Source organism: Hydra viridissima, unplaced genomic scaffold (assembly GCF_058129835.1).
Source record: "Hydra viridissima isolate aposymbiotic clone 2 unplaced genomic scaffold, HvirCarnegie_v1 scaffold_11, whole genome shotgun sequence".
Lineage (NCBI taxonomy): Eukaryota > Metazoa > Cnidaria > Hydrozoa > Anthoathecata > Hydridae > Hydra > Hydra viridissima.
Window position 1 is genome coordinate 12,129,125 of NW_028324310.1, and position 26,792 is coordinate 12,155,916.

A 26,792-nucleotide genomic window follows, 5' to 3' on the forward strand; every position below is an offset into this window, starting at 1 on the left:
ATTCAAACACTATTTTACGTCCCAACTTATTGCCATACCTTCAATTGGTAAAGATATTTAACAAATGCAGCTCTTGATTATTTCCAGTCGAGAACCCGCAAGTAAACATAAATCTTCACTAAATTTAAAAAAAGCATCTTTTTTTTAACCCTTCCGTTCATTTTCAAAAAAAGCCGAAAACTGTAAAGATACTCGTCGATTTATAAATATAAGAAAATAAAATTAAGTAGTTATCTAAGTAAATATAATCAGATATTTATTTAGATATCTACTTAATTTTTTTTATAAATATAAACTTATACATACATACATACATACATACACACACATACATACATACATACATACATACATACATACATACATACATACATACATACATACATACATACATACATACATACATACATACATACATACATACATACATACATACATACATACATACATACATGCATACATACATACATACATACATACATACATACATACATACATACATACATACATACATACATACATACATACATACATACATACATACATACATACATACATACATTAGTTATGATTTATTATTGTAATATATATTTTACTTTTTAGACCAAAAAATATAAAATGTTGACATTTTATCAGATTTTTATTAACATGCTTTTTTCATTATGTTCATTTCTTCTTCTTTTGCGAATGATTCCTGGGGCAAAAAACTTGTTCTTGCGTGCAGGCCTTAAAGGAAAAGATATGAGCAAGAAAGAAAAAATAGAAATGTAAGATTCTAAGTTTATAAGAGATAGCATTTTTAAATGAGTACAAATAATTTTGCTTGTTCTATACTCTCAATTTTTTCTTCTCATTACTACCTTAGATATATCATAATGGAAACTTAAGTGATTTGACTCTTTAATGTTTTAATTACTTTGTTTCAGAAAACATATTTGTAGTAAGTAAATAATTTTTAATGTATATAGATTATGCACTTAATTCAGTTCATTAGTTAAGCAAGTAAAAGTTGTAATGAAATTTTTTTTAGTTTGGTAGCAGCACATGTGTTAAGAGATTTTTTTTTATGTATATATAAAGTTATTGTTAAACATTTTATGTTAACAATTTTTTTGGATGTATTGTTTTCTAAATAAATGCATATACACCAATGTTTTTTTTATTGAAAATGTTTCTTACTATATTTGAATAATTTCTAATTAATAAAGTTTTATATAATTTCACTGTTGTTTATATTAGTGGACTAAACAATGAAAATAAAAGCTGCTATCGCAAATAGTTTTTTTGGAGTTTCCATACCAAAAAATAAGACTTTGTAACTTTTCATTTTTAGAGTATTTCTGAATCAATGCTTTGAAACTGATAGTCTTCTTTCTATTTCTCATAGAAAAAAACAAACAAACAGTTAACATTTTTTAATAGAGAATTTAATGGAAATTGATTTAAAACTTAGTCTACCTTAAATTGATTTTTGCAATGTTTAAGAACTTTGTATGTTATGGGTTTTTTTTTTTTTAAAGTCTACTATAAAAAGATCATAAATCACAGAATTTAAGTTTTAAATCACAAATAAATTTTAGAGAATTATTTTAGTATCAAACAAAAAAGAAAAGCCATATCAAATTTGGTTTTTTTTATATGTTTTTAAAAACTAAACTCCTATTGTGCTTATTTATATTGAGACCATTATGTTAAATCTTGTTTTAAAATGTGAATATTCTTTTTTCATTAACATGAACATTTAATTTGAAACAAAATAAGATTAGTTATTCATCTCTAAGTCAATAAAGACTTTAATTGTTATATTCTCCTTTCTTTTTTTTTACAGACCAGAGTCTTTAGGTGCTGTTTGTGGAACAGTATTTTTGGTGTGTATGTTTTTATTCATACCAGTTCCCTTTATAACAAAGTGGTTAGAAAAAGATACAAGCAGTGATTTTCCACATAATGAGGTATTTGTTTTATAATAAATGCCTTCAAAATAATGATAAAAGTTTTGATATTTTATATTTTATTAAGCTTTTCAACAAAAGATTAATGGAAATTTATTTAACTAATTTCTTTCATTAAACATTTTTCTCTATTCCACACTTAAATTTGATATAAAATCATAAAAAGACAAATATCGTGTATACCTATTAGAAATGTTGTTCATGTTTTTTTGTGCAATAAATCACTTTTGCCATTTTAAGCTTTGTTAGGGTTTGGTCGTGTAAAGTTATTATTATCAATAGTAAGATAAAAAAATATTCCAGATGTTCAAATGTTTCCCACAAATTTGTCAAAAGATATTCTTGCCATAGGAAGATGTAAAATTATAGATTATGTTCAATTTAATGAGAACTCTACATTTAATGACAAAAAAGAAAAAATAAGGGATTAATAAATAAAGTTTAAAAGTAAAAAGTTTATAAGTTTAAAAGTAGTAATCTTTTGAAATATCATTGCAGATATTCATAAACCTATTTATTTATTTTATTAAAAAGTTCAACTGAAAATGATGTCAGTCATGAACTTAATTAATACTCATTTTTAGTTTGTTGAGTTTGTGGCTGCTTTGCTCTCTATATGCTGCATGATTCTTCTGGGATTTGCTGATGATGTGCTTGACCTTCAATGGCGGTACAAGCTAATTCTGCCTACAGTTGCATCCCTTCCATTACTTATGGTGTACTTTGTAAATGTTGGTTCTACTACAGTTGTGGTTCCATCTCCTTTGCGCTTTTGGTTGGGTTTGCACTTTAATTTAGGTTAGATTTCTTTAACTTTATTCAAAATAAACCTATTTTATAATTTTAATGCCGTTGGAAAGAAGCAGATACTATGTTCTGAAATATGTGCATTATGAATAAATTTTTTATTTGGGTCGTAACAAAACTTTTTAAATTTTTTATTAAAAATATAAATTAATCTCTTTATTAAAGATATAATCACACTATGATTACAATCCTAGCCCAGGATTGAAATTAGAACCTGTATTTAGTAACTATTAAAATAATCACTTATATACAACAAACTTTTTTGACTTTTATAATAAAATACAGGGTCTTTGTTTATTTTAGTCATCAAATTGTTATTCTAGTCATTAAGCATATTATTTAGTCAACAATCTGCTTCATCTATTCACATGTAGGTCACCTTTTATCTTCCTATAGATTTTCACTTGTTTTTAATTTTAGACATTCCTATTTTAGGTGTGTTTTACTACATCTATATGGGAATGCTAGCAGTCTTCTGTACAAATGCCATTAATATACTTGCTGGTATTAACGGTTTAGAGACGGGACAATCATTAGTTATTGGATTATCCATTCTTCTTTTTAATATGATGGAGTTATCAGGGGATTCTTGGAAAAGTCATCTTTTTTCCATTTACTTCATTTTACCCTACTGCTGTGTTTCTGCTGCATTATTATACTATAATTGGTATATCTATGTGTAACTTTAGCAACATATCTATTACTACGTTAATATATTAGGTATCTTGTGTAATTGAGGTTTTTTTAAATTCAATTGACTTAAAGTAATCTATACTGAGTTTTCTAGATGTTTGGACATCAGTCATTCAAACAAGTTCTGGATATTTATTTGATTAAAGATCTTAGACTATTTACATACTTAAAAATTTAAGGAAAAATTTAGATTACAAAAAACACTCAAGATCAGCTTAAAAAAGTTTCAAGTTAAAAGTATTTTTTTGTTTCCTAGGTATCCTTCTGCAGTATTTGTTGGTGATACATTTTGCTATTTCTCTGGGATGACTTTTGCAGTAGTGGCCATTTTAGGCCATTTTAGTAAAACCATGCTACTTTTTTTCTTACCTCAAATTTTAAATTTTCTGTACTCTATTCCTCAGTTGTTTCGATTGATACCATGTCCAAGACATCGACTGCCCAGGTAGGTTTGCAGATGTTTTGAGCTTCTTTACTTTGAATTACTTTCATATTTTGCTGCTATTTTAGGCGTAATGAACATTCTGATATTTTAGGTATAATGAAAATTTAGATAAGCTAGAAATGAGTCGGTCAACTTTTAAGTCATCTGAACTGAAATTTCTTGGGTCAATAATTTTGCGTATCTTCAAATTATTACATATTGTGGATGTTGAAATACATGTTAAAAAAGATGAAAGTGAGGAATATATCCAAGTCAATAACATGACACTCATTAATTTTGTTATCTTGTTATTTGGACCATTGCATGAAAAAAGTTTGGTGAAGTTATTACTTTTTATCCAAGTAGGTTGTTCAGATTTTTATTTAAGGGTTTTGTGAATTTTTAGAAAATATGAAAAAAATCACCTAATGAAATCAATGTTTTATGTGATCATGTCAAATTTTAATCGTGTTATTTTTCATGTTGTAAATTGTTAAATCTTGTTTAGATATTGGGAACTTGTTTGGCATTTATCATTCGTTATCAAGTTTCAAAGTTATTTTACTAAAAAATAAAATTTTTGAATTTTTTAAGGAAATGTTGTATAAAATAAATATTATTAGTAATTTAAGTATTATATTTTATTATTTTTTGACCTTTTCTCTGCATCTCAAAATTAAAAAAGAAAGTTTAAAATAATAAAATTTTGAGGCATTATCATTAATAATGCCTGAATGTCAGAATTTCAGCTTTTTTTACAAAAAAATGATCTGAAAAGTTCTGACTGTTCTAAAATCAATTAAATACCAGTTACAACTGTTTATTTATTGGAGCAAATAGCCATTAATGAATTTGGTGTATAAGTCTTAAAGGGTAGATATTTTTGCTAAAGCTATTACTGTTATTGCTAGCTACTAATACTGATGGATTATGATATTTATCTCATTTTTAACACTTTACACTTTGTATTTATATACTTTTTTCTGCTGTTTTGTTTAATTGGTCAAGAAATACAAAAGCAAACCTAATTTTTTCCTTTTTATTTATTGATGTTAGATCTATAGTTATATTTGTTCTACAGCTCAATTTAAAACCTATTGTTCTGTATATGCAATTATTACTTTAAACACATCCAATAGCCAAGCTGCTGTAGTGGATGTTGTGAATACTTTTTATGAATGTTGTTGTAAAAATAGTTGTTTCACTTTACACTTTTTTACACTCAAAGTTTTTGTTTTAACTTAATATTTTTCAAATTACTGCAGTTACAAGCAGTAATGATTATATAATCTACAAGCAGTAATGATTATATAAATTACAAGCAGTAATGATTATATAAAAAGTGTAATTACAAGCAAGTGTAAGATGTTTTGATTTCTTTTTTCTTAGTTCTGTCCTCTGTTTAGATTTAAAATAGCTTAAACAAAAGTAAAAAATTACATTATAATGAAATATTAAAATGGAAAACGATAGTGTATATGGAAAAAATGGCTTCAGTAAAAAAAATCATATTGCAGAAAATACAAATAGATATTACAACAACAAAAGTAACAAGTCACTCAATGAAGGATTCACCTCTACCTCAAATCAAGCAAAGAAGTTGGTCATTAAAAATTTCAAGGGTATGATGTGAATTTTTTTTTCTATTAACAAAAAACAGCAATGTGTAATTTTTATTATGTTGTTATAGCAATCTTTTATTTTTTATTTTGTTAATATAAAACCAACAACTTGTTTTTTTCTTTATATCGATATAAAACAGCAACATTAATTTTGAAAGAGTGTTAAATAGATTTATAATATATTAATAGACTGATTGCTTTATCTTTACTGATCTTGGCTGCAGCAATAATCTATTTTGTATTTCAATATTAAGTTGTAATTTTTTTTTTTTTTTTTTTTGTAGTTTTCCTTATATTATTACTATAAAATATGTATATAAGATAATTATAATATATATATAACAATATATGTAAGATTTAAAAGATTTTAATAAAAAAGCTTTTTTTTTGTTGTTTTCTTAGTAAAACCTATTCTTCCTGATAACTACAAAGATACAACATTTGAAAAATTAAAAGATGCCATTCGTGCTATTCACTTAGAGCGCTCTATTTCATATACTCTTGAAGAACTATACAAAGCTGTAGAAAATCTTTGTTCACATAACATGTCGGCTCAACTGTATGAAAGACTCAGAGAAGTTTGTGAGGCGCATGTTAAAACTGTTGTTGCTGAGTTTTCTTCATATCCTTTTTTTTTTTTTGTGTATGTTCTTAAAGTAGTCCTAGTATAAGTTTAAATATCAATTTACCAATTTTAAATATTATTATTAATTTTCTGTTAAAAATTGTAATTAACATTAACACTGTTATTATTATTACTATTACAACTCTGGTTAGTTGCTTATAAGGTTTTTTAAGATGTGAAAAAATTTTCACTAAAGTTTTTCTGTAAGTCGAATGGTATTTTCTTTAACATAATTATTAAACTGATATAATTGATAATTTTGTATTTCTAAAAAAAATGGATAAACTATGGGAGTCACACTGTAGGCAAATGGTATGATACTATTATCATAATTATCATAATTAGCATGATTGCACCCTTACAACATTTTTTATTTGTTTTAATAATTATGTTTAAATTAACTCTGAATAATTTTCTCTTTTTTCATTTTCATAGACAATGATTAGAAGCATATTTTTGTATCTTGATCGTGTCTATGTACTTCAAAATTCAACAGTTCTTTCAATATGGTAATTTATAAAAACTTCATATGAAATAAATTTTCAATCTTTTTTTTAAAAAAATATATAGAGAGAGAGTCTTTGTTTTCATATTTTAATTTTCTTTAAAAGGGATGTCGGTCTTCAGTTGTGGAGAATACATATCATGGGTCATACTTTTATTCAATCAAAGACTGTTCAAGGCTTACTCTTTTTTATTGAAAAAGAAAGGTAAAAACTGAAATGCTTTTTATGGAAAAATATTCTGCTATTTTTACTACAATGTGATAAAATTGTGTACATGCAGTTTAATTAATTGTAACTGGCAAGCTTTCACTGGAATTTGAGGAAACAGCAAACCATATTTCAGTCTGCCTTTTTGAATTGAAAACAAAATACAGGCACTCTGGTATAAAAACCTCTTGAAAATCATCTACACATAAAAGCTTCATTATTCAATTATGGTGATCAAAGGCCCAATTCAGTCTATTTTTCTTATTTTGAGGCTAAAATTTTCTTTTCTTACAGCAACTCAAGCAAGTTTGTTTGTGTACCATAGATGATTTTTAATTTTGTTCATTTTAAGTTGAACTTCTGTGCTGTGAATCATGTAATTTATTTGCTGATAACAATATTCTTTGATATAGCTTTCAGCTTTGTCTATTGCTGTACAGCGCAATTATCAGAATTATTTTTCTGTATTATTTTTTTTTCTATTGTGTAAGCTTCAAATATAAATCATTTTAATGTAAAATTTTTTTATTTTTATTTATTTATTGTTTTGTTAATTATATGTTTTAATTATTAAATAAGTTTAATCTTTAGGTTTTAAACAGTTGAATTAGTTTAAGGGTGGAAACAATGCCCAGCAATCACATTGATGTTTTTAGTAACATTTGTATGCTTTATGACTATTTGTTTGTTGAACTAAAAGTTAGGGTGGGCCTTATTGTCTCATCCAGCCAAATTGTTCCAATGTATTTTTAGAAAAATATGCATAAAGTACAGATTAATGCTGAATCAAAGTTAATTAGATATTAAAGGCCAGTGAGTTGTGGAGGATAAAATGGTCACCCATATTTTGGTAATGTTGTTTTTAATGAAACATCACTGGCAGCCATCTTTTTTTTCCTGCTATATTGACTAAATTACATGTATTCACCACTTTAATTTGTTAAATTTTGAAAAGTTTCAGAAAGTATCACATATATCACAGAATTGTTATCAGAAAAATATTTGTAAAAGCTTTTTATACACTAATTACCTTATTGTTTGATTTCTATGGAAAGATCTGGTTGACTGGTTCAGAATTAGATTCTTGTGTCTGTTATAGTATTTCTCTTTTAAAAAGTTTAGTAACAAAGATGATTGATCTAAAGTGGAGTTCAGAGATGTGGTTTTGACTGTTGACTCCAAACCTTCTTATGTGAGTCCCTACAATTATTAAAACAAATAGCTGTGGTGGCAGTTAATAGTGTTACACATTGAATATTGATTATCCAAGGTGGTCATTGGTTTTTATGCCACTAACTGGCATTGTATATGCATACTTGGTAATAATAGAATGCACTTTAAATATAGCATACATCAGCCTCAAAAGCAATTGACTGCAAAGACAATTTTAAACTCCAATACTATCTGCTTGTAAAGGTTCATGTTAGAAAATTCAAGAAGCAACTGGAAGATCTGCATACCCTCTCATAGCAAGCAAGGAAGGATAGCACTCATCAGTCCGGGACTAGCAGCAATGCTAGATAGAACTAAGGTGTCTGACTGTAAGGCACTTTATACAGTATGTGCCAAAATTGTTACCATGTTTGAACAAAGAAATATTTTATTATTTTTTTTTAATAGAAAAGCTGTGAAGAAAAATGAAATTTTAGTTTTATCAATTAAATTTAAGCAGAGGATCCAAAATCAAGAAAAAACAGAGTCGAGAAAAAACTCTGTCAGAGTCGAGAAAAAATCAGAGCTTTGATAAAACTTTGATATAAATTTAAAAATTAAGCTATCTAGTTGATAATTAAATATTGTTCTTATTTATTTTAATTTTATATATTTCGATTTATAATTCATAATAAATTTTTAAAAAATTTATATTTTTATATTTCTTAGTACTTAAATATTTTTCTGATCACAATCTTTAACAAACAAGTTTTTTCTAATAAATGGCTTTCTAACCGGCATCGGTTAGGAAAAAGGCGTGAACTTTCAGTTAAATGCCCTTCCGCGGTGCTCTGTAATAAAGACTTCTTGAGGTACCTATAGTAAAAACTAAAAAAAATATGAAAAAAGTATTTATTCTGAAGATCTTTTAAAATGATATTTTAAGAAGATGAAAGCATTTATCATTTCATCAGAAAGCAAACTACGAAACATTGTGACAAATCTGGAAGACGAGGAGAAAACTCTTTTTGCTTCCCAGGAAGTTGCTTGAATTCTGTGGATGGCTAGTTCAAATTTCAAAACTGTTTCTGATTTCACACCAGTTACTTTGTATTCTTTTAACTGATCGGTGAAGGTCTTGACTTTTTTTGGCTTTTTAGCTGTTGATTGATTTTGATATAAAACTTCTTGAATTTCGACAAAAAAAGATGTCAATTGTGATGGTTCTTCTTGTTTGCTTTTAGCGCGATCATCTGTTTGGAAACTATTTTCTTTTGTTACAAATAGTTGATCAAATAATTTTGCAGCATAAACTTGAATATCTTTTTGGAAGCGTAAAAAAATGTGTGGTTTTTATTTGACTCAATGATACCAACAATGTTTTTACAATTTTCATATCTGGAGATTAACGCCTCTGCAAAATTAGAACTGATGTCATTTTCTACAACCTTCAATTTCCTTACTAACATTTCCATAATGATGTCACACTCCAAAATTGTTGTATTTGGTTTTTCCAATCGAACTGCAGCATCAGCAATGACTTCCAATAAGTCAGACAGCGATTTTAAGAAATCCAAGTCAATATCATCTAACATGTTTAAGCAGTTAAGTTCTTTGAGTGTTTTTTTTACAGCTTCTAAGCAGTCCAAAAATCTTTTGATCATCTGAAAAACACTATTCCATCTAGTGCGGTTGTTGAGCAATAGTCCTTTGTCATGCAAAGATCCGTAAACTTTGTGTATTATTCTTTTAAGAACTTCATATCAAAACGATGAATATTTTAAACACTTAATTAGTATTCGAAGTTTCTGTAGACTTTTTTCGATATTTCTTCATATTCAATCTCATTCTCCGAATAGTCAATAAGAAGCTCTCCTTCAGTCTCTCCATCAGTTTCTGTTTCTGTTTCAATATCCGATTCAGTTTCTTTGTTCACAATTTTGCGACAACCTTTTTTAGCGTATAGCAAATTACAAACACTCAAATGAATTGAATGGTTCTGGCAGATTTGATGTGGAAACTTAAACATGGTACCCAATTTCACCATCCAGCTACAGCCATCCGTAGTTTACCTGCTTTTAATTTTTGCATTATCAAAGTGTTTAATGTTTTCGGCAACTAGGAGACAGCAATTTCACCATTCCTAAACAATATGTTTGGTCGTGATGAACATTTAAATTGTAGTATCTTCTACCTCTATTGCTACACCATTTGTCACCTGTTAGTCTAAATTTTTCTCCTTTTGCTTTCAATGCAGCCAATTCAGCGATCATTAAACATTTGGCTTCAGCATGAAACATCTTAATTTTTTCTGAAATTGTGGACGCTGACTTGGGCAAACTATGCCCATAATTTTCAAGAAGCATTCTTAGTGTTTCAGATTGAGTTATGGACTTAATCGAGTATCCATCAAGAGCTGTCAACTTGGCAAGAAGGTAGTTTAAGGATATCTTAGTCAAAACTGGTCTGGAACTGGATGGTTTTAAATCTATTTTCTCACAACTTTTGACGTGACCAATTAGGCCGTTTGTGTTGCTTCCTGGACAAGCGATTCTTTTATGGCATTTTTTGTAATCTCCGTATTTCTTATCATTTACCACAACTTTATCAAAGTATTTCCACGCTTCCGAAACCATTTTTCTTTATAAAAGACTATTAGACTTAAGGTGGAGAAAACAATTTTGATCATACAATATACGACATTATTGTAAAAAAAAAGTATTATATGTTTAAAACTTACCTTGTCATTTTAAAACCAGTTTTTGTATATATTGTAAATAATGATCTTGACTAAAAATTTTTTTTTTGTAAAGGTAAACTACTAAATAGTTAAGATACATTAACTAATATTACACACGCATAATATTTTAAAAGTTACTGTTTACAATATCTTTGCCTAAAAATTAAAAAATTCTTGCTTTTTGACAAAAAAAGATATTTTATTATGCATTACATTTTATTATACTGCAACTGATTTTTGTGGATTTAAAAACTTCTATTATTAAAAAGATACTATTATAATCAAAAGAGTTTTTGAAATAGTACAATGGAAAAGTACGAAAAGTATGTTCTATTATATGGTTTGGAATAGAATAAGCTTTTTTTTTGAGGTTTTTTCCACCACCACCTGTCCCACTGTGCATTACTAATTGCTTTGCGATGCAAATTAATGATGATATTGAACAAAGAGAGCACTTATATTTTGAAAACAACATGAACTATTGTAAAAGCAGCGCAGAAATAAGATAAGAATTTAATTATTTTATGAGTAAAAATTGATATTTTCTAAAAATCTCGTCGAAGTTCTGTCGAGGTTTCTCTATTTCTCTCGAACTCTGAAACTCTGAAAAACCGAGAAAAATCCGACGAGACTGAGTTCCGAATGGATCCATTGAATTTAAGACTTAGCTAACTGAAAATATTGCTTTTTATTAAGTTTAGAGGATATTGAATTTTTTTAAAAATTTTTATGTGAAGAGCTAATGGTGACAATTTTGTTGCAAATGAAAGTAATTAACATATTTGTCACAGTTAATTAGACATATGGCATAAATTAACAGCCTTATGACTAAAATGATTGAGTTACTTTTCACAGATTTTCAACGATTAAATATCATTTAAAGTTTGATTTTGTTTACAAAACTTAAAAAAAGTATTGTTATTATCATCATATGGGACTCATGCTTCAGTGCGGACAGTCAATAGAGAGGTCAAAAGAATTGGTTTTCTATCCAGAAGAAAGATCAAGAAGCCATTGTTAGTTTCTCGTCACCGCCAAGCTTGTTTAAATTATGCTCGACTTCATGCACACATGACTTTTGATGACATTTATGACTGGATTTGGACAGATGAAAGTAAAACTGACATGTTTGGATCAGATGGTATAAGATATACTTGGACAAAGCCTAATTCACCATTATTGCTTGAGATTTTACACCAACTGTTAAATATGGTGGAGGAAAACTCTTGTTTTGGGGATGTTTCTGTGCTCGTGGAGTCGGTGAATTAGTGAAAATTAATGGAATAATGAATGCTGATGACTATATCAACATCCTTAAGGTCGGATATGTCAAGTCCCTTTGAAAATGGGACAGAATTGTACATAACACAATGTTCATGCAAGACAACAACCCCAAGCATAAGGCTGATAAGACCATTAAATTCCTTCACGAGAAGAATTTGAAAGTCGTTGACTGGCCAGCACAAAGCCCTGATCTTAACCCACTCAAAAATTTATGAGCAATAGTTAAACAATGGGTCTACAACTTTCCTACTCCACCTAAGAATAAGGATGAACTTTGGGCTCGTGTACAAGAGGTTTGGTACTCAATTACACCTGAGGAATGCTGAAAATTGGTTGCTAGTGTTCCTGAAAGAATTCAGGCTGTAATTAAATCTAAGGGAGGATACACTCTATTAATTTACTACAATATATTATTTGCTTTCATTTGCAACAAAATTGTCACCATTAGCTCTTTACATAAAAGTTAAAAAAAAATTCAATATCCTCTAAGTTTAATAAAAAGCAATATTTTCAGTTAGCTAAGTCTTAAATTTAACTAATAAAACTAAAATTTCATTTTTCTTCACAGCTTTTCTATTAAAATATATGTAAAATATTTTTTTGTTCAAACATGGTGACAATTTTGGCACATACTGTATATACTTGTAATATCCAATGTAACTACTTTATTTGCATTTGAAAAGAATTTTCAATGTGTTTTGCCCTAATGTAATAACAATATTATAATGCATTGTTAATCAAATTAACCATATTTTGGTGTGTAATTTTTTAATCACAAAGGAGAAAGATGGAGAAAATGTGCTACCAAACTGAGTCAAGGTAGACCTCAAGTTTCTTTGGCAGATGGCATTTGCTGACTTCACTTCTAAACATTCTCATGTTCTCTTTGAACATACAGAACCATTAGATAGCTGCCTCACCGGTTAAGTGGTACCACGAGGAGGGCTCAGGAGCAGTCAAACAGGATATAGAATTGTCAAAGTCCATGCAAAAAGAAAGAGAGAGTTAGCACTGATACAGGAATTGAACAGCAAACCCATAATAAGAAACAGTTTCAACAGTCTCACAAACTTGTATAATTCTAGTTTTTGAAGAAGTTGTTACATTTTATCAAACATTTTTCCAATTAAGCTACCTCTAAATGTAAATATTGGTTAACCAAGTTTTTTCAGTAGTGTTTTTAAAGGAAGAATTTGGGAGGATGAGACAAAAAAATCTGAATTTTCATTTTACTGCATGTATAAAGAGCACCCTATTAAGTTTGAATTTTTTATTCATTAATGCACAGGTTTGTCATAATAGTCTTACTTTCAATATATTACCACAGTTTCTCAATAGTTATATTTTTTACTGTGATCTTCCAAATGGTCTCAAATGTTTGGCCAGTAGTACATATAGTAAGTGAAGTAAGAGATAGTAAAATAGATCAAAAAGGCATATTCAAAATTTGCCTTAATACTTATAGGCTGCTTTTGCATTCTAATGCCGCATTTTTGATAAAACTTCAAATATTTTTCCAAAATTTTTTTTATATGCGTTGCATATGCTTTAGCATTTACTTGATTTAAGATTCTTAAGCATTTGATTGATTTAAAATTCTATCTGAAAAAAAAAAACAGATCTGATAAATATTTCACTTTAGTAGTAAAATATTTTTTTAAATACTTTTAAATATAAAAAAAACTTTTATTTTTTGTTGTCAACATTATGCTGACTTATGTTAGTTAAAAAATTGTTGCTACACTTTCTTGCTAAATACACCCATCACTGAAAGTTTGTCATATTGATGTTTTTATTTCATTTCTTTAATGTGTTTCTACACAGTATATTTTTTTTTAAGTAAAGCTGTACTAATTTTAAGGTCTTTTCAGAGTTATGATGTTTGTTTTATAGTTTTTAAAGATAGCTATTTATATTCTGTTGTTACTTTATTTTGATTATTGGATATTACACAATTTGATGCTTTGTAGGAATGGTGAGGCTGTAAACAGAACTTTGCTAAAGAGGTTAATAAAAATGCTAGCTGATCTTCAGGTGTGCAGATGCTTTTTTTTATTATCAACAACAACAGTGATTAACTGACTAAATTTTAAGCATAATTTAAGATGATCTAAGTTTTTGTGTGTTTTTTTTTTTGTGTTTTGTTGATGCCTAACAGTGTTGCTTTGGCAATAAAGTGAACAAATAGAGTTATGATTTAAAAAGTCTAAAAAGGGAAGCAAAAAGAACTGAAATGTTAGATTTGATCCTCAGGGGTTTAAAACAATATGCCAATTTTTGCACTAAAGAAGTTTGGTCTTCCTTCAGCCCAGATTTGAATCCTCTTAATCATACAATATGGAGTGTTGTGAAGAGCAAGGCATACAAAAAGCCCTATTTAAGTCTTAGGTCTTTCAAGTCATCCATTACAAGAGCTAAAACCTCTATGTCAAAGGAATACCTTATCAGTACTTGCTAGGCCTTGTCCACAGCTTGTCATTGAATAAAAAGGTGATCTAATTAAATCTTAAAGTTGGCAAATCATTTATCTCAAACTTTTCTCAAACAAATAATTATTGTGAGTAAATTGTAAATTGTATTTAAAGTAAATAAATATCAAAGGAATTAATAATCCCTCCAATGTTTATTCCTTCTAATATTTATTAATCATTTTTCAAATTCAATTTCAAAATCAATCCAAAAAAGATCATTATTAATGATTTTTTTTGGCTTTATAATTTCACATTCTAGTATTTAGAAAAAGTCCACCATTCTCTGTTGCACCCTGCACAAATATTCTTTTTTTCTTCTTCATTTTAAAGTCCATAAATGAATACAAGTTTTAGAATGTAGTGAACAAAAATATTTTGATTATTATTGTAGTTATTTTGAATATTTTTATAACTGTTGCACAAAAGTTTTGCAACTAATCAATTTTAACATTTTTTCATATCTATAATTAGTTTTGAATTGAAAAGCAAATGTTTTGCACTTGGTGCAATCCACTTGGACCATCATTAAAGATTTGATTTTATTTAAGGTTTAAAGTTGGTTTTATTGGTAAATTTTGATTTTAAGTAAAAATTTCATTTAAAAAAAAATGTAGATTTTTCAGACATTTTTTAAAGTTTATATTTTTCTTCTACAGAATATTACAATCTTATGTCGTAAGGCTGCATTTTTAAAACAATTTTCTAATATCTGATTATCAGTCAAGCAACGTTCTGATTTAAATGCTATAACACTAAACAACTGCTATAACAACACCCCAAACAAGTGCTTTAATACTAAATAAATTCTATAATAGTACCCCCAAACAACTTCATCCAAAATAGTAGCTATTTCTTAATTTCTTCATCTGTTAAATATATTTATGCGATCTAAAGTTTCAGGTTTTTAATAAAAGATGAAAGTAAGTGAGTATTTATAAATGAGTTCTCTGTAATTTATAGATATATTTCTTACTTTTTTTTAGATGTATCAGCAAATCTTTGAGCCAGTTTTCTTGAAAGAGACAGATCAACTATATTTAATTGAAGGGAATTCACTAATGGTTAAAGTGGATGTTCCAAATTATCTACAACAAGTGGAAAAGCGACTAAAAGAAGAATCAGAGCGTCTAATTCATTACTTAGAACCATGTACCAGGTAACTTAAAAAATAAGAGCAAATTTTTGTTTGTAAATTAAGTTGTGCACATAAGTTTTACATTTTAACTCACTTAATGAGACAACAGTTTGTTGCACTTTTGTGATTGATTAAGTAACATTTTGAAAAAAAATTTTCTAGGAAAGCTTTGATCAGTTCATTAGAAAACCAAATGATCAGTCACCATCTTACTAATATACTCAACAAAGGATTCAACTACTTGATGGATTGCAACTCAAACGATCACCTTTCACTTATGTATAATTTATTTTCAAGAGTAAAAAATGGGCTCGATAGTTTATGCGAATATTTTGGTGCTTATATAAAGGTATAAACTTTTTATTATTATTTGTTGATATTATTCTCAAGTTTCTTATATTTATTTAGATATTCGGTTATTTTTTATATTTATTTAGAAAGTTTGTTATTTTTGTGCAATTTTATTTACATTTTATTTATGAGAACATTACAATCATCAGGGTTATTTAAAGAAGGTTCTGTCCGTTTTTTCTTCTTAATTTTAGCCATTCTTAAAGGTTCCTACAGAGGCCAAAAAGGTCTTACTTTGAATAACTTTTCATTATTTTCCTGTAAGCTAAAATGTTTGTGGGAATTTTAAAAGATATATACCTAATATTTGTATTACTAATAAAAGTTTTTTTTCTTTATAGTTTACTTTTTGTCAATATATCCTCCACATCCCTTGATTTTATTAATTTTTGTTAGAAAAAAAAAATTAAAAAACAACTAGTATTAGAAAATTCATAAAATGGTATAAAAGATACAAGAAGATTAACGGAGGATTACAATTAAGGAGTAAAGCAACAAACATAAAAGAAGCTATATTTACCAGGGAGTGACGGAAAAAAAAAGTAAATTGTCAGGCAAAATGTAGACCTAGACTAAAATTAAATGTGGTTTTTTTTTAAAAAAAAGTTTAATTAATTTAAAAATAGCAACAACAACTTTGAATAAAACAAATATAACACTTGAAACTCTGTTACCAAATTTTTTGTGCTATCAGAATGTTTGATAACAGTATATATAAAATTAAAAAAAAGTGAAAAAGTTCTTTTTTATGCTTTTTTTTTTTTATATTTCTTTTTCTTGTTTTATGAAGAATAGATTTTTTTTGCCTGATAATTTTTTTTTTCTGATATTTTTAACATTAGTTATTTTTAATTGATTTGCATAAATATTTATTTTGTAATATTATGTTTTAGGTAAAAGGTCTTACAATAATTAATGATACAGAGAGAGATAAATATATGGTGCAAGAATTACTTGATTTTAAGGAGAAACTTGATGTTCTAATTGAAGAATCATTCATTAAAAATGAAAAGTTTGTCATCACAATGAAGGTAATGAAGAATTGTTTTTATTTATGTACTTTTGGTATTTGAATTTTAAATGTTAGTTATAACTTTAAAGTGAATTTTAATACTTTTTCTCAATAATTTCGGACATTAAGTTTAACTTGTTTGACAATTAAATTGATAACAGCTGTTGTTATAGCTTCTTGAGACTCACTTAGTCAAAGTATTGCATACTTTTCATCTATCATTGAGTGTTTAAGGTGGTGTTTAACAGTAATTTGAGATTTGCCATCTTTTATTAGCATTTAACTTCTTTTGAAACTTTGTTAGTTTCTGTTGTAGTAAACTCGTTTATTTCTTTCAAAAAAAAAAAAACTTAACTTTACCAACTAATGTTTTGGCAGTCACTCAATATCAATAAAACAAATGAAAATACAAACAGAAACTCATCAGTGGCATTGGAGTTAGTAAATATCTGTTTAAAAATGCTGTGACCAGAGCTTCCATCACATCTCTATTTGTTAATTAATGCAAATAATGTAGAAAGGGGGGCATTGTTAGGAGGTTTAAATTATACTACTGGATAAAACTAAATGTTCAATAGTTTTATCCAGTATGCCCTGAAGGTTAGTTTTGGCACATGTTTCTTTAATAGAAATGTGCTCTTCTGAAGAGTAACATAACCTTTCCAACTTGCATAAAAAACTACGATAAAACAGAAACACTTGGTGTCCTGTCTTTAATGACCACTTTCTGTTTATGATTTTTTTTCTCTTAAAATCTGGTTAAATGGTATTGAGAACGCTGCAACAAAAAATGTTTTCATGAACGAAATTACATTTTAATGTCACTTTAACTGCTTATGAAAAGTTGCACTGGAATGTATTAATACCTCAAGTTGTTACCAATGAAAGATTAATATTGGGAAAATATCATAGTTAGTGGATTCATTGAACTGCTTTTTGTCCACCTTAGCTTGTATAAAGCAATTCACTATGCCCTGGCTCAGTTCATAGTTCTTTACAGTTTCCACCATTAATAGATTTTTTTTTAAATTTATTTTTTCTTATTTGTCTTTAAACTGCAAAATGATGTCATCATATTTTTCATCTTAATTCTTGATTAATGAAACTTTATTTCTGATACTAGGACTCCTTTGAATATTTTATCAATAAACGGCCAAACAAACCTGCAGAACTTATAGGTATTACATTTTTTGTGCAATTTTATGCTTAACATACTTGTTCTACAGTTTTAGTTTGAATTGCTAAATTTTTCAGTATTTTAAGTGAGCAAAATATTGAATGGCCAACTTGAAAAATAGTTTTTTTTTTTTATTTTTTTTAGCAAAGTTTGTGGATATTAAACTCAGAGCAGGAAATAAGGTTGGTTGGTTGCTGGAAGACATACCTTTTACAGATGTTTGTTAATTCAAACAATAATACATCTAGTGCAGCCTGTTTGTTATTTGTTTTCTCTTTTACAAGGAGGCTACAGAAGATGAACTTGAGAGAAGATTAGACAAAATTATGATTCTTTTCAGATTTATTCATGGTACAAATTAATACCTTCATTAGTTAGTTTATATTATACATACATATATTATGATGTGTATATGAAAGTTTACAAATTTGTACATGATGGTTTTATACATGAAAAGCTTCTACATTTAAATACCTTTCAATAGATTTAAAAAATGCTCAGCTGTTTGAGATCTGAAGCCTTTCAACAATTTCAAGCTTTTTGCCAGTGATTTGATTATTTGGAAAATCCAATTCAATATTGCTAAAAAAAATTGCTCAAGGGTTCTGTTTTAGGTTCTGTTTTAGTTTTAGATGTATCATTAAATGTTGAACAATTATGTTTTTAAGCATGAATTAAATAAACATTAAATGCGTTTTTAAAATATGGCTATTGATGCAATATCAAAGATCATCTTGTTTAAATTTTTTTAAGTAAGTAAATAGATAAAAAAAAATAGAGGGAAGTAGCTAGAAAAATATTAAACATTTGGTTACCCAAAATGTAATGTTTATAGTTTGAGAGTTATTCTAATTGTTTTTGTGGGAGACAGTTCTCCAAATTGACAGTCAGGTTGAATTTTTTCTCGTTCCTGATTTATTTATATTTAATCATTAGTAAACACAGTTTATATTGTCAAAAAAATAAGTGCTACATATGTATATTATCAAAATTAAAAAGTATAAATTTTTGCTTTTTTTTTCTCTAAAGTTTTGATAAAGTCAGTCATTATGATAATCTAAATAAGCCATTTACGGCTGCTTTCCAGATAAAATGATCATGTGCCAACATGGTAGCAGATTTTAAATAACATAATTGTGCAGTTTGCATGATAAGTAAAGGTATCAGATCAAAATCCCTAACTACCATAAGACCCTCAGTACATTGAAAAAATTCAAGAATATATCTGACCAAACTTTGATTCCGGTTTTGAAATTTGATCTTTACTGATATTATATAAAATTCTTCAGAGAGAATGATGTATTCACTATCAAGTAAATAATTTACTTTAGGTAGAAAGGGAAATGAATTTGATAGAAAATATTTCAGGTAAATAAAAGTACTATTGAGAAACCTCTTTACAGCTCTGTATCCAGATACATACATACACACATACATACATACATACATACATACATACATACATACATACATACATACATACATACATACATACATACATACATACATACATACATACATACATACATACATACATACATACATACATACATACATACATACATACATACAATTATTAATGTTTTGTACATCTTATGATAGTATTTATGTTGCCTTCAAGAAATCCAACTTTTGTAGATTGAATTCTTTTCACTAATTTTTTTCCTGACACCATTGGGCAATATTTAATTGTTCCTGTGATGCCATCAGGCAATATTTAGTTGCTTCTGTGATGCCTTTGGAGCACAAAACAATTATCAAGGTCACACATCATTGATAGCAAAAAAAATGTACTCAATAGTCAAGCAGTATAGCATACCAGTTACATTTGTGAAGCAGTTAAAGAAATATCTGTGGCTCTCTCCATCTCCTGACCTGAATGCATTTATTTAATGCATTAATACTTTAATTAGGGTTACCGTCTATATTTGCACATCATTCACAACACTCAAGATATTGAGTACTTTGTTTGTGAATTCTTTGCTCATATCTCCATGATGTTTGTGAATTCTTTGCTCATATCTCCATGATGTTTGTGAATTCTTTGCTCATATCTCCATGATGTTTGTGAATTCTTTGCTCATATCTCCATGATGTTGTACTGTCATGAAACTTTCTGCATTAGAGGAACAGTTTGGTATAATACTGAATATACCATACTGTTCCTCTAAAATTCACTTAGTTCACATTGACTTTTGACAAGTAAACCACCATACCTGCTCCTGTTTTTTATTTAAAGTCACCTCAGGTTTTACTAAAGGAGATAAAAGATAATAAGGAGATAAAAAAATCATATTGTTTTTTTTGTGGAACTATTGAAAGATCTTATAGTTAATGAAAAACCTTATGAATGGGATTTTAATTACTATTAGCATTTTGATATTAGTCAAACTGAAACAGTATGATTTTTGTTGCTCTATCAATAGCCAAGCATTTAGAGAGTTAAATTTAGAATCAATCTTCCAGATTTAATGTTAGTTTGTTTTATAATCTAAAACTTAAAAGGCTTCTAAATACTTGAGAGCTTTTGATGCAGCATTAAAACTGAGTGCCCAAAATTACAAAATCCAGGTTTAAATGCACGCAATATAACTTTATAAATTAAGTTTAATTGCTATAAAATGCTGCAAGGTACTTTAGTACTTCTGCTTGGTGGTCTTATAAATAAAAATTGTAAAGTTGTTTTATGTATAAATGTAAATGAAATAAATAGTTTTTTATGATTGTAATAAAGAATTGTTATGGTTACAAGTCTTTTTTTTTTTAGGAAAGGATGTTTTTGAGGCATTTTATAAAAAAGATTTGGCAAAAAGATTACTCCTTGGTAAAAGTGCTTCTGTGGATGCTGAAAAATCAATGTTATCAAAGTTAAAGCAAGGTTCATTTTTATCTGATTTTTTTATTTTGTTTGTTTTCTACAATTTAAAAAAATTGTTGTAGCTATAAATTATATAAAAAAAGAAAAACATTTTTTATATTAAAATGATTATTCTTTTTTTTTTTCCCCTGCTTCTTCCCATCATTATTTTTTAGTATATTTTATTATTTATACTTGTAATATTATATATTATATAATAAATATTATTGATACTTGTAACATTTTATCATTGTTGTTGCTGCTGTTGCTGTTGTTATCATTGTTAATTTAACTATTATCCAAGTTTTTATGAGCATGTTAATAACTTACAAAAACATGGATAATAATAAGCTTAAAAAAATGTCTTTTACTCAACAGAGTGTGGTGGTGCTTTCACTGGAAAGCTGGAAGGGATGTTTAAAGATATGGAGCTTTCGAAAGACATTATGAGTAGCTATAAACAAGTTAGATTATCAAATTATTGATTAAAGTTTAAACTCAAAAATGTTAAATATTTCAATGGAATTGTATTATTAAATGATGAAGTCATGTCTCAAATTTAAGTGCAAACAGATTCTCATACATTTCATTTTACTTTCACTTACTTTAGTTTTGATGATATATAAAACTAAATATAATACATATTATTATGATACATTCTTTGAGAGCTAAAAATTTATTTTCATAGATTCAACCTCAACTGTCTGTTTCTGGTATTGATTTAAATGTAAACATACTAACAATGGGATATTGGCCAACCTATGTTCCTATTGATGTACTTCTACCCAATGAAGTATTATTATTTTCAAAATCTTTTCTTTGTAGACTGATGTTTAACCATACTGTTTCCTTCCTTTAATATCAGAAAGATTTTTTATGTTTAGATGGTAAAGATTCAGGAAGTGTTTCAGAAGTTTTACTTGAGTAAACATAGTGGAAGGAAGCTACAGTGGCAAACAAATCTTGGGAGTTGCACAGTTTCTGCATATTTTCCATCAGTCAGTTGATTTTGATTGTATTTTTATGAACTTTATATGCTGCATGCTTAAAATTTTGCACCAAAATTATTCTCATCATCTGACCTTCCCACCCCATCCCAAGTCTCCTGCCCCTTTTTTTTTCTTCTTTTTGCTTTTGTTTTAAAAAGTATGAATTGTTCTGTTAGGGAAATCATGAACTACATGTCTCATTGTTCCAACTATTATGTTTGCTTCAATATAATGAGGGTGATGAATTTATTTATGAAGATCTTCTTGCAGCTACAGGAATAGGTTATTTTCAAAAACATTACTTTAAATTTTTTTTATCATTAACCTGTAATTGAGGCATAATTTATTTTTTAATTGAAATCATCTTTCTTTTTTTAGTATACAGCTTTACATTTGTTTGATTTTTATTTTTTAGAAGAGGGAGAGTTAAAAAGAACTATACAATCTTTAGCATGTGGAAAAATAAGAGTACTTCGAAAATTACCACAGGTAAATAATGTTTTGTAATTAACACATGAAACATGTTTTTAAAATTCTTTTGTAAACATTTTGATTTTTGTTTTTTTTAATTCAGTTAATTTTATTTTTTATTTTTTTTTTTTAGGGCAAAGATGTAAACAAAGGGGACAAGCTTATTTTCAATAAGAAATTCTCGCATAATTTGTTTAAGATAAAAATTAACCAAGTTCAAATGAGAGAGACAGTAAATGAATTATTTTTATTACTTTTATTTATTTATTATGTCCAATGTTTTATCCCAACATTTGTATCCAAGTATTTTAATTTACTAGTCATTGTAGTGCACAGTTAGTACATTTAACACTTTTGTAAGTCCAAATGTTAAAAGTAAGATTTCTTTGTGGAAGATATTTGTTATATTAGGTAGCCTGTAGCAGTATCCTATTTACAATAGTTGTATGCCTAAATTAATTTATAACTACTGATTGTCAACCTTATTGTTTAGTGATTAAAAAAAGCACTTCTGATGAAATATTACATTTTTCTTTCTCTCTTGATTCATTTTTGACCTTATCATACATCTTATCTATTTGTTCTTTACAAATGTTTATGTTTTCCATTTTGTTCTTTAAAACTTATCTGAAGTTTCTCTTTCTCTTTATTCTAGTTGTTTTGTTTAATTTTTCTTAAAGTATATGTAACCTTTCACAAAAAATATAAACCATAAACTGCATGTATATCTTTCATAAAAAGCTGGTACAAGAGAGCATCGTCATTGATGATGCAAGATGGCCTTGTTACAGAAACAAATTACAATGCCACACCATTGCACAAAATCACGAGCTGTACTTAGAACTGTCCCAAGAAAATTACTTTTATTTGGTGAAATTCCTATGCACCCAGACTCAAAAAATGTAAAAATTTAAGTCCGACTATTTTGTCTGCAAGAGAAACTTCATTTTGAACTTTTCACTAGTTTTCTCGTCATGTGGAAATGACAGCTTTTCAAAATTTTGCATTTTTTTCAGCACATCAAAAAAATTTTTCTTTGTAATGTTTACATTAAAAAATATTTTGCTTTCTATTTTCTGGGAAATGACATTTTATTTTTGAACAGAACAAATAACACAAAACTAGAAGAAAAATGTAAGCTTTAGTTTAAAACAATTTTTTGAAATACTTAAAACACTTGTTTGAGAAGTTTTACATGAGAAAAAATGCATGTAAAATAAGCTCATACAGACATATAAGGAGAAAAAATTGCACATATAATAATCTAAAATTTATAATCGTCTAAAATTAACAATTTAGAAATGAAATCTTCTAAATACTTAAACATTTGTTCTTCAATATTTTTGGGAGAAAATATTGCAAGACAATTGTTTCATGAACCTAGCACTATAACTGCAAATCTTGTTCAAGTTGAATACTGGATGTTCAAATATTGGCATTCAAAAACTAGCTTCCATAATCAACTAAGTTACTCAATCAAAAGTTGTAGAACCAAACTTTTGATCCAAGTTTCAGTCTATGGGATGACAATTGCCTGATTTTTTCATCCATAGCAATGTTCAAAGGTCTACAAGAAAGTTGTTGTAAACAATCAGACTCTGTTGTTGATTTTAAAAACTTGGCTAAATTCATCAATGAGTTTCTTTTGTCAAGAAAAGTTTTCTCTGAGCATCTGATGGAGGTGTTGGATTCTTGTCTTGGAATGTCTGCCTTGGAATCATTGATCTTGGTTTTACCAATAATGCCATTCTCCACCTTTAAAACAACTTTTTTCAATTCAAAGAATTGCAAAGGACAGTGGTGTCAAGTAGCACATGCTTGTTGCAATATCTGATGAACTTCCAGAAAACTTCCACAATGTTAAGTACATTTTGTCACTGGTTCAAGTATATTGAACTAGGTTTATCATTTCATGTGACTTGAAGCTTGCAAATATCATTTGTAGACTTCAAAACCATCCAACCTCCCATCCATGTACATGGTGTGATTTGGATTCAAGTTGTCTTTCCAGCTGTGGCATCCTGAGAACATATGGATCACTGATGAACTCTTATCAAGCATTCTAAAAGATCTGGTGGCGATATCAAGAAACCCAAAGCTTCTGGTAGTGGTGGATGAGCTGATTATCTCTGGTTCAGCCAACTCAATGATTTTAGAGCTTACATCCCCTATGGAGTTGCATCTTCTTGTTGTAGTTAAATACTTGTACAAAACTTTGAAAGTTTAAACAGTTTGTTGATATGAAGAGACCCTTGGTATATTTGACAAACAAGCTACCAAAGTAATTCATCATCAATTCAGTGTCCACTGGCAGAGGTACAGGCAATCTATGGATCATTCTGACTATGCTAATAGGTCTGCATAGTTGACTACAAAAGTAAACACTTGTGAACAGAAGAAAGTAAAAATAATTTTTTGCAGGCAAGTCCTTTTATTTAAAGAAATTTTTTTTGAATGCTGTAAAAAATGCTAAGTTTTGAAAAGCTGTCATTTTTTTTATCATGTGCAGAAGATAATAAAATTTGAAATGAATTTTCTCTGGTGGGCAAAATAATTGGGTTATCCACCCAAGTTAAAATGCAAGAGGACCCTTGTCATCTTTTTGACGCTGTTCACATCTGGTACTCACTGATAAACAATGATCTGACCCAACACTTGGTGCTATCAAAACGAGGTTTGGAGCAGCTAATTGAACCCTTTTACTTCCTGGTTTACATGATGGATCACCACTACCTTGATAAGTGTGATTCATTTTTATTAAAAGAAAAATTGGTTTTCCTGAAGTATGGCAATCTTTCCGGAGTGAATTTGTTTCTCTTAGTAATTCTCTTTATAATCATTTCTTAATTAGAGAAAACTCCAAAAATATAGAACAGTAGCATTTTTATAGCTTTGACAACTCTACCAATTAGCTATTTTGAACCTACTAAAATTGCATAGCTAAAAAGCAAAGGGTTTTTAGCTTTTATGTTCTACTTGACTATTTGATTGTCTTTTAAGATAATGATTCTCTTTTGTAGCAAGAAGAAAATCAATTAACAAACGAACAAGTGTTCCAAGATCGCCAATATCAAGTTAGTTCTTTGTATTAATCACAAATGGATTAAAAAAAATTTTTTTTTTAAAAAAAAAAAAAAAGAAATAGTTAAATAGAAGTTATGTTCTTTTTTCTTTTTATTTCTTGATAAACTGTAGTTTCTTTTAACTTTCTGTTTCTTGCAAATACTTGCAACAACTACTACTATTAAAACTTCAGTTACTTGAAACTAACTTTAGATTGATGCAGCCATAGTTCGAATATTAAAAACACGAAAAAGTTTGGCCCACAACCTGCTTGTGACGGAGTTATACAGTCAACTTAAGTTTGCCGTAGCCGTATGTTGCTTTTTTTTGCCGTAGCCGTATGTAGCCGTGCTTTTTTTTTTCACAGCGATTTTTTTTTGTGCTGCACCATTTAAAATATTACAAGAGCTGCGAAAGCTACGTAATATGCTCACTTATTACTGCTAAGCACTTTGTTTAAACCTAATCGTAACTTGGCGCCATTTGCTTCACTTTTTATTTGTTGTCTCTATTTTACTTTCTTTACGGCGCCTCATTGTCATTTATATTCATTTTTTTAAAAAAGGTGTTGTCGAAAATGGATATATACCATTCAAAAATGTCAGATTATTAATAAATTTTGAAGGAAAGCATTATAGCGCATAAAAATTTCAAGAAACCAGAAATATTATTATTATTTTTTTTTTTTGTAGCCTTCCGATATAAAAAAACGAATCGAAAGTTTAATAGACAGGGATTATATGGAGCGAGACAAAGATAATTCCAACACCTACCACTACATCGCATGAGATTGAAACAGTAACCTAAAACAATAAACCTGCGGAGATGTGGATTGTGTTCAATCAAATCTAATCGTCAACGAGCGATTCTACGCAGATTTCTCTCCAAACATGGTTGTAGTAAACTTAAATACCATCTCGCTGTTATTTAAAACTAAAAGTTGAACCGTTAGTTTGTATTTATTCGGAGTAATGACAAAATAAATCCCATAATTCTCTATGCGAAAAGCATTTACTCACGGCTTTGAACAATTCCCTTCAAATAAAGTTTAAATTCTCAATGAAAATTGCATCACAAACTTTTTGGATCTCAAGTTTATCTCTCTAAAGAACTTAACAATAATGAAATTATGAAACTTCCGTCTATCAGTTGATATCATCATCATCATCATCATTCCATGCTTCTATTTGTAAGAATAAGGCGACAGCAAACAAACTTAATGAAGATTAATTCTTAATCTTTTATTTTACGCTG

General features: G+C 28.0%; 2 protein-coding genes and 1 pseudogene across 4 annotated transcripts; 2 read left to right on the top strand and 1 right to left on the bottom strand.

The window, feature by feature from the left end:
• On the top strand, window positions 1-4,523 carry LOC145190929 (UDP-N-acetylglucosamine--dolichyl-phosphate N-acetylglucosaminephosphotransferase-like). Of its 2 annotated transcripts, none has more exons than XM_090067390.1 (7): window positions 1-101; window positions 1,829-1,952; window positions 2,537-2,750; window positions 3,195-3,426; window positions 3,709-3,897; window positions 3,989-4,238; window positions 4,385-4,523. In XM_090067390.1, the coding sequence occupies exons 2-7, from the start codon at window positions 1,875-1,877 to the stop codon at window positions 4,442-4,444; spliced, it is 1,023 nt and encodes a 340-aa protein (XP_089923516.1). In that variant the 5' UTR covers window positions 1-101; window positions 1,829-1,874; the 3' UTR covers window positions 4,445-4,523. The 2 variants fall into 2 exon arrangements, with proteins under 2 accessions (XP_089923516.1, XP_089923515.1); XM_090067389.1 differs by lacking the exon at window positions 1-101 and adding an exon at window positions 580-767.
• Window positions 4,524-5,263: 740 nt separating this feature from the next.
• LOC145191055 (cullin-4B-like) lies at window positions 5,264-26,537 on the top strand. 2 transcript variants are annotated; one of them, XM_090067388.1, is made up of 22 exons: window positions 5,264-5,498; window positions 5,901-6,120; window positions 6,366-6,435; window positions 6,559-6,632; window positions 6,735-6,833; window positions 13,983-14,046; window positions 15,467-15,639; window positions 15,781-15,967; window positions 16,863-17,000; window positions 18,105-18,159; window positions 18,303-18,340; window positions 18,443-18,509; window positions 20,926-21,036; window positions 21,394-21,479; window positions 21,704-21,808; window positions 21,900-22,013; window positions 22,181-22,286; window positions 22,420-22,493; window positions 22,609-22,707; window positions 25,496-25,549; window positions 25,752-25,850; window positions 26,231-26,537. In XM_090067388.1, exons 1-22 carry the CDS (start codon window positions 5,336-5,338, stop codon window positions 26,324-26,326), a joined length of 2,292 nt encoding a protein of 763 aa, XP_089923514.1. In that variant the 5' UTR covers window positions 5,264-5,335; the 3' UTR covers window positions 26,327-26,537. The 2 variants fall into 2 exon arrangements, 1 of the variants encoding a protein (XP_089923514.1); XR_016445169.1 differs by lacking the exons at window positions 25,752-25,850; window positions 26,231-26,537 and having other exon boundaries at window positions 22,609-23,446; window positions 24,960-25,630.
• On the bottom strand, window positions 8,814-10,624 carry LOC149882212 (uncharacterized; annotated as a pseudogene).
• Window positions 26,538-26,792: the final 255 nt, after the last annotated feature.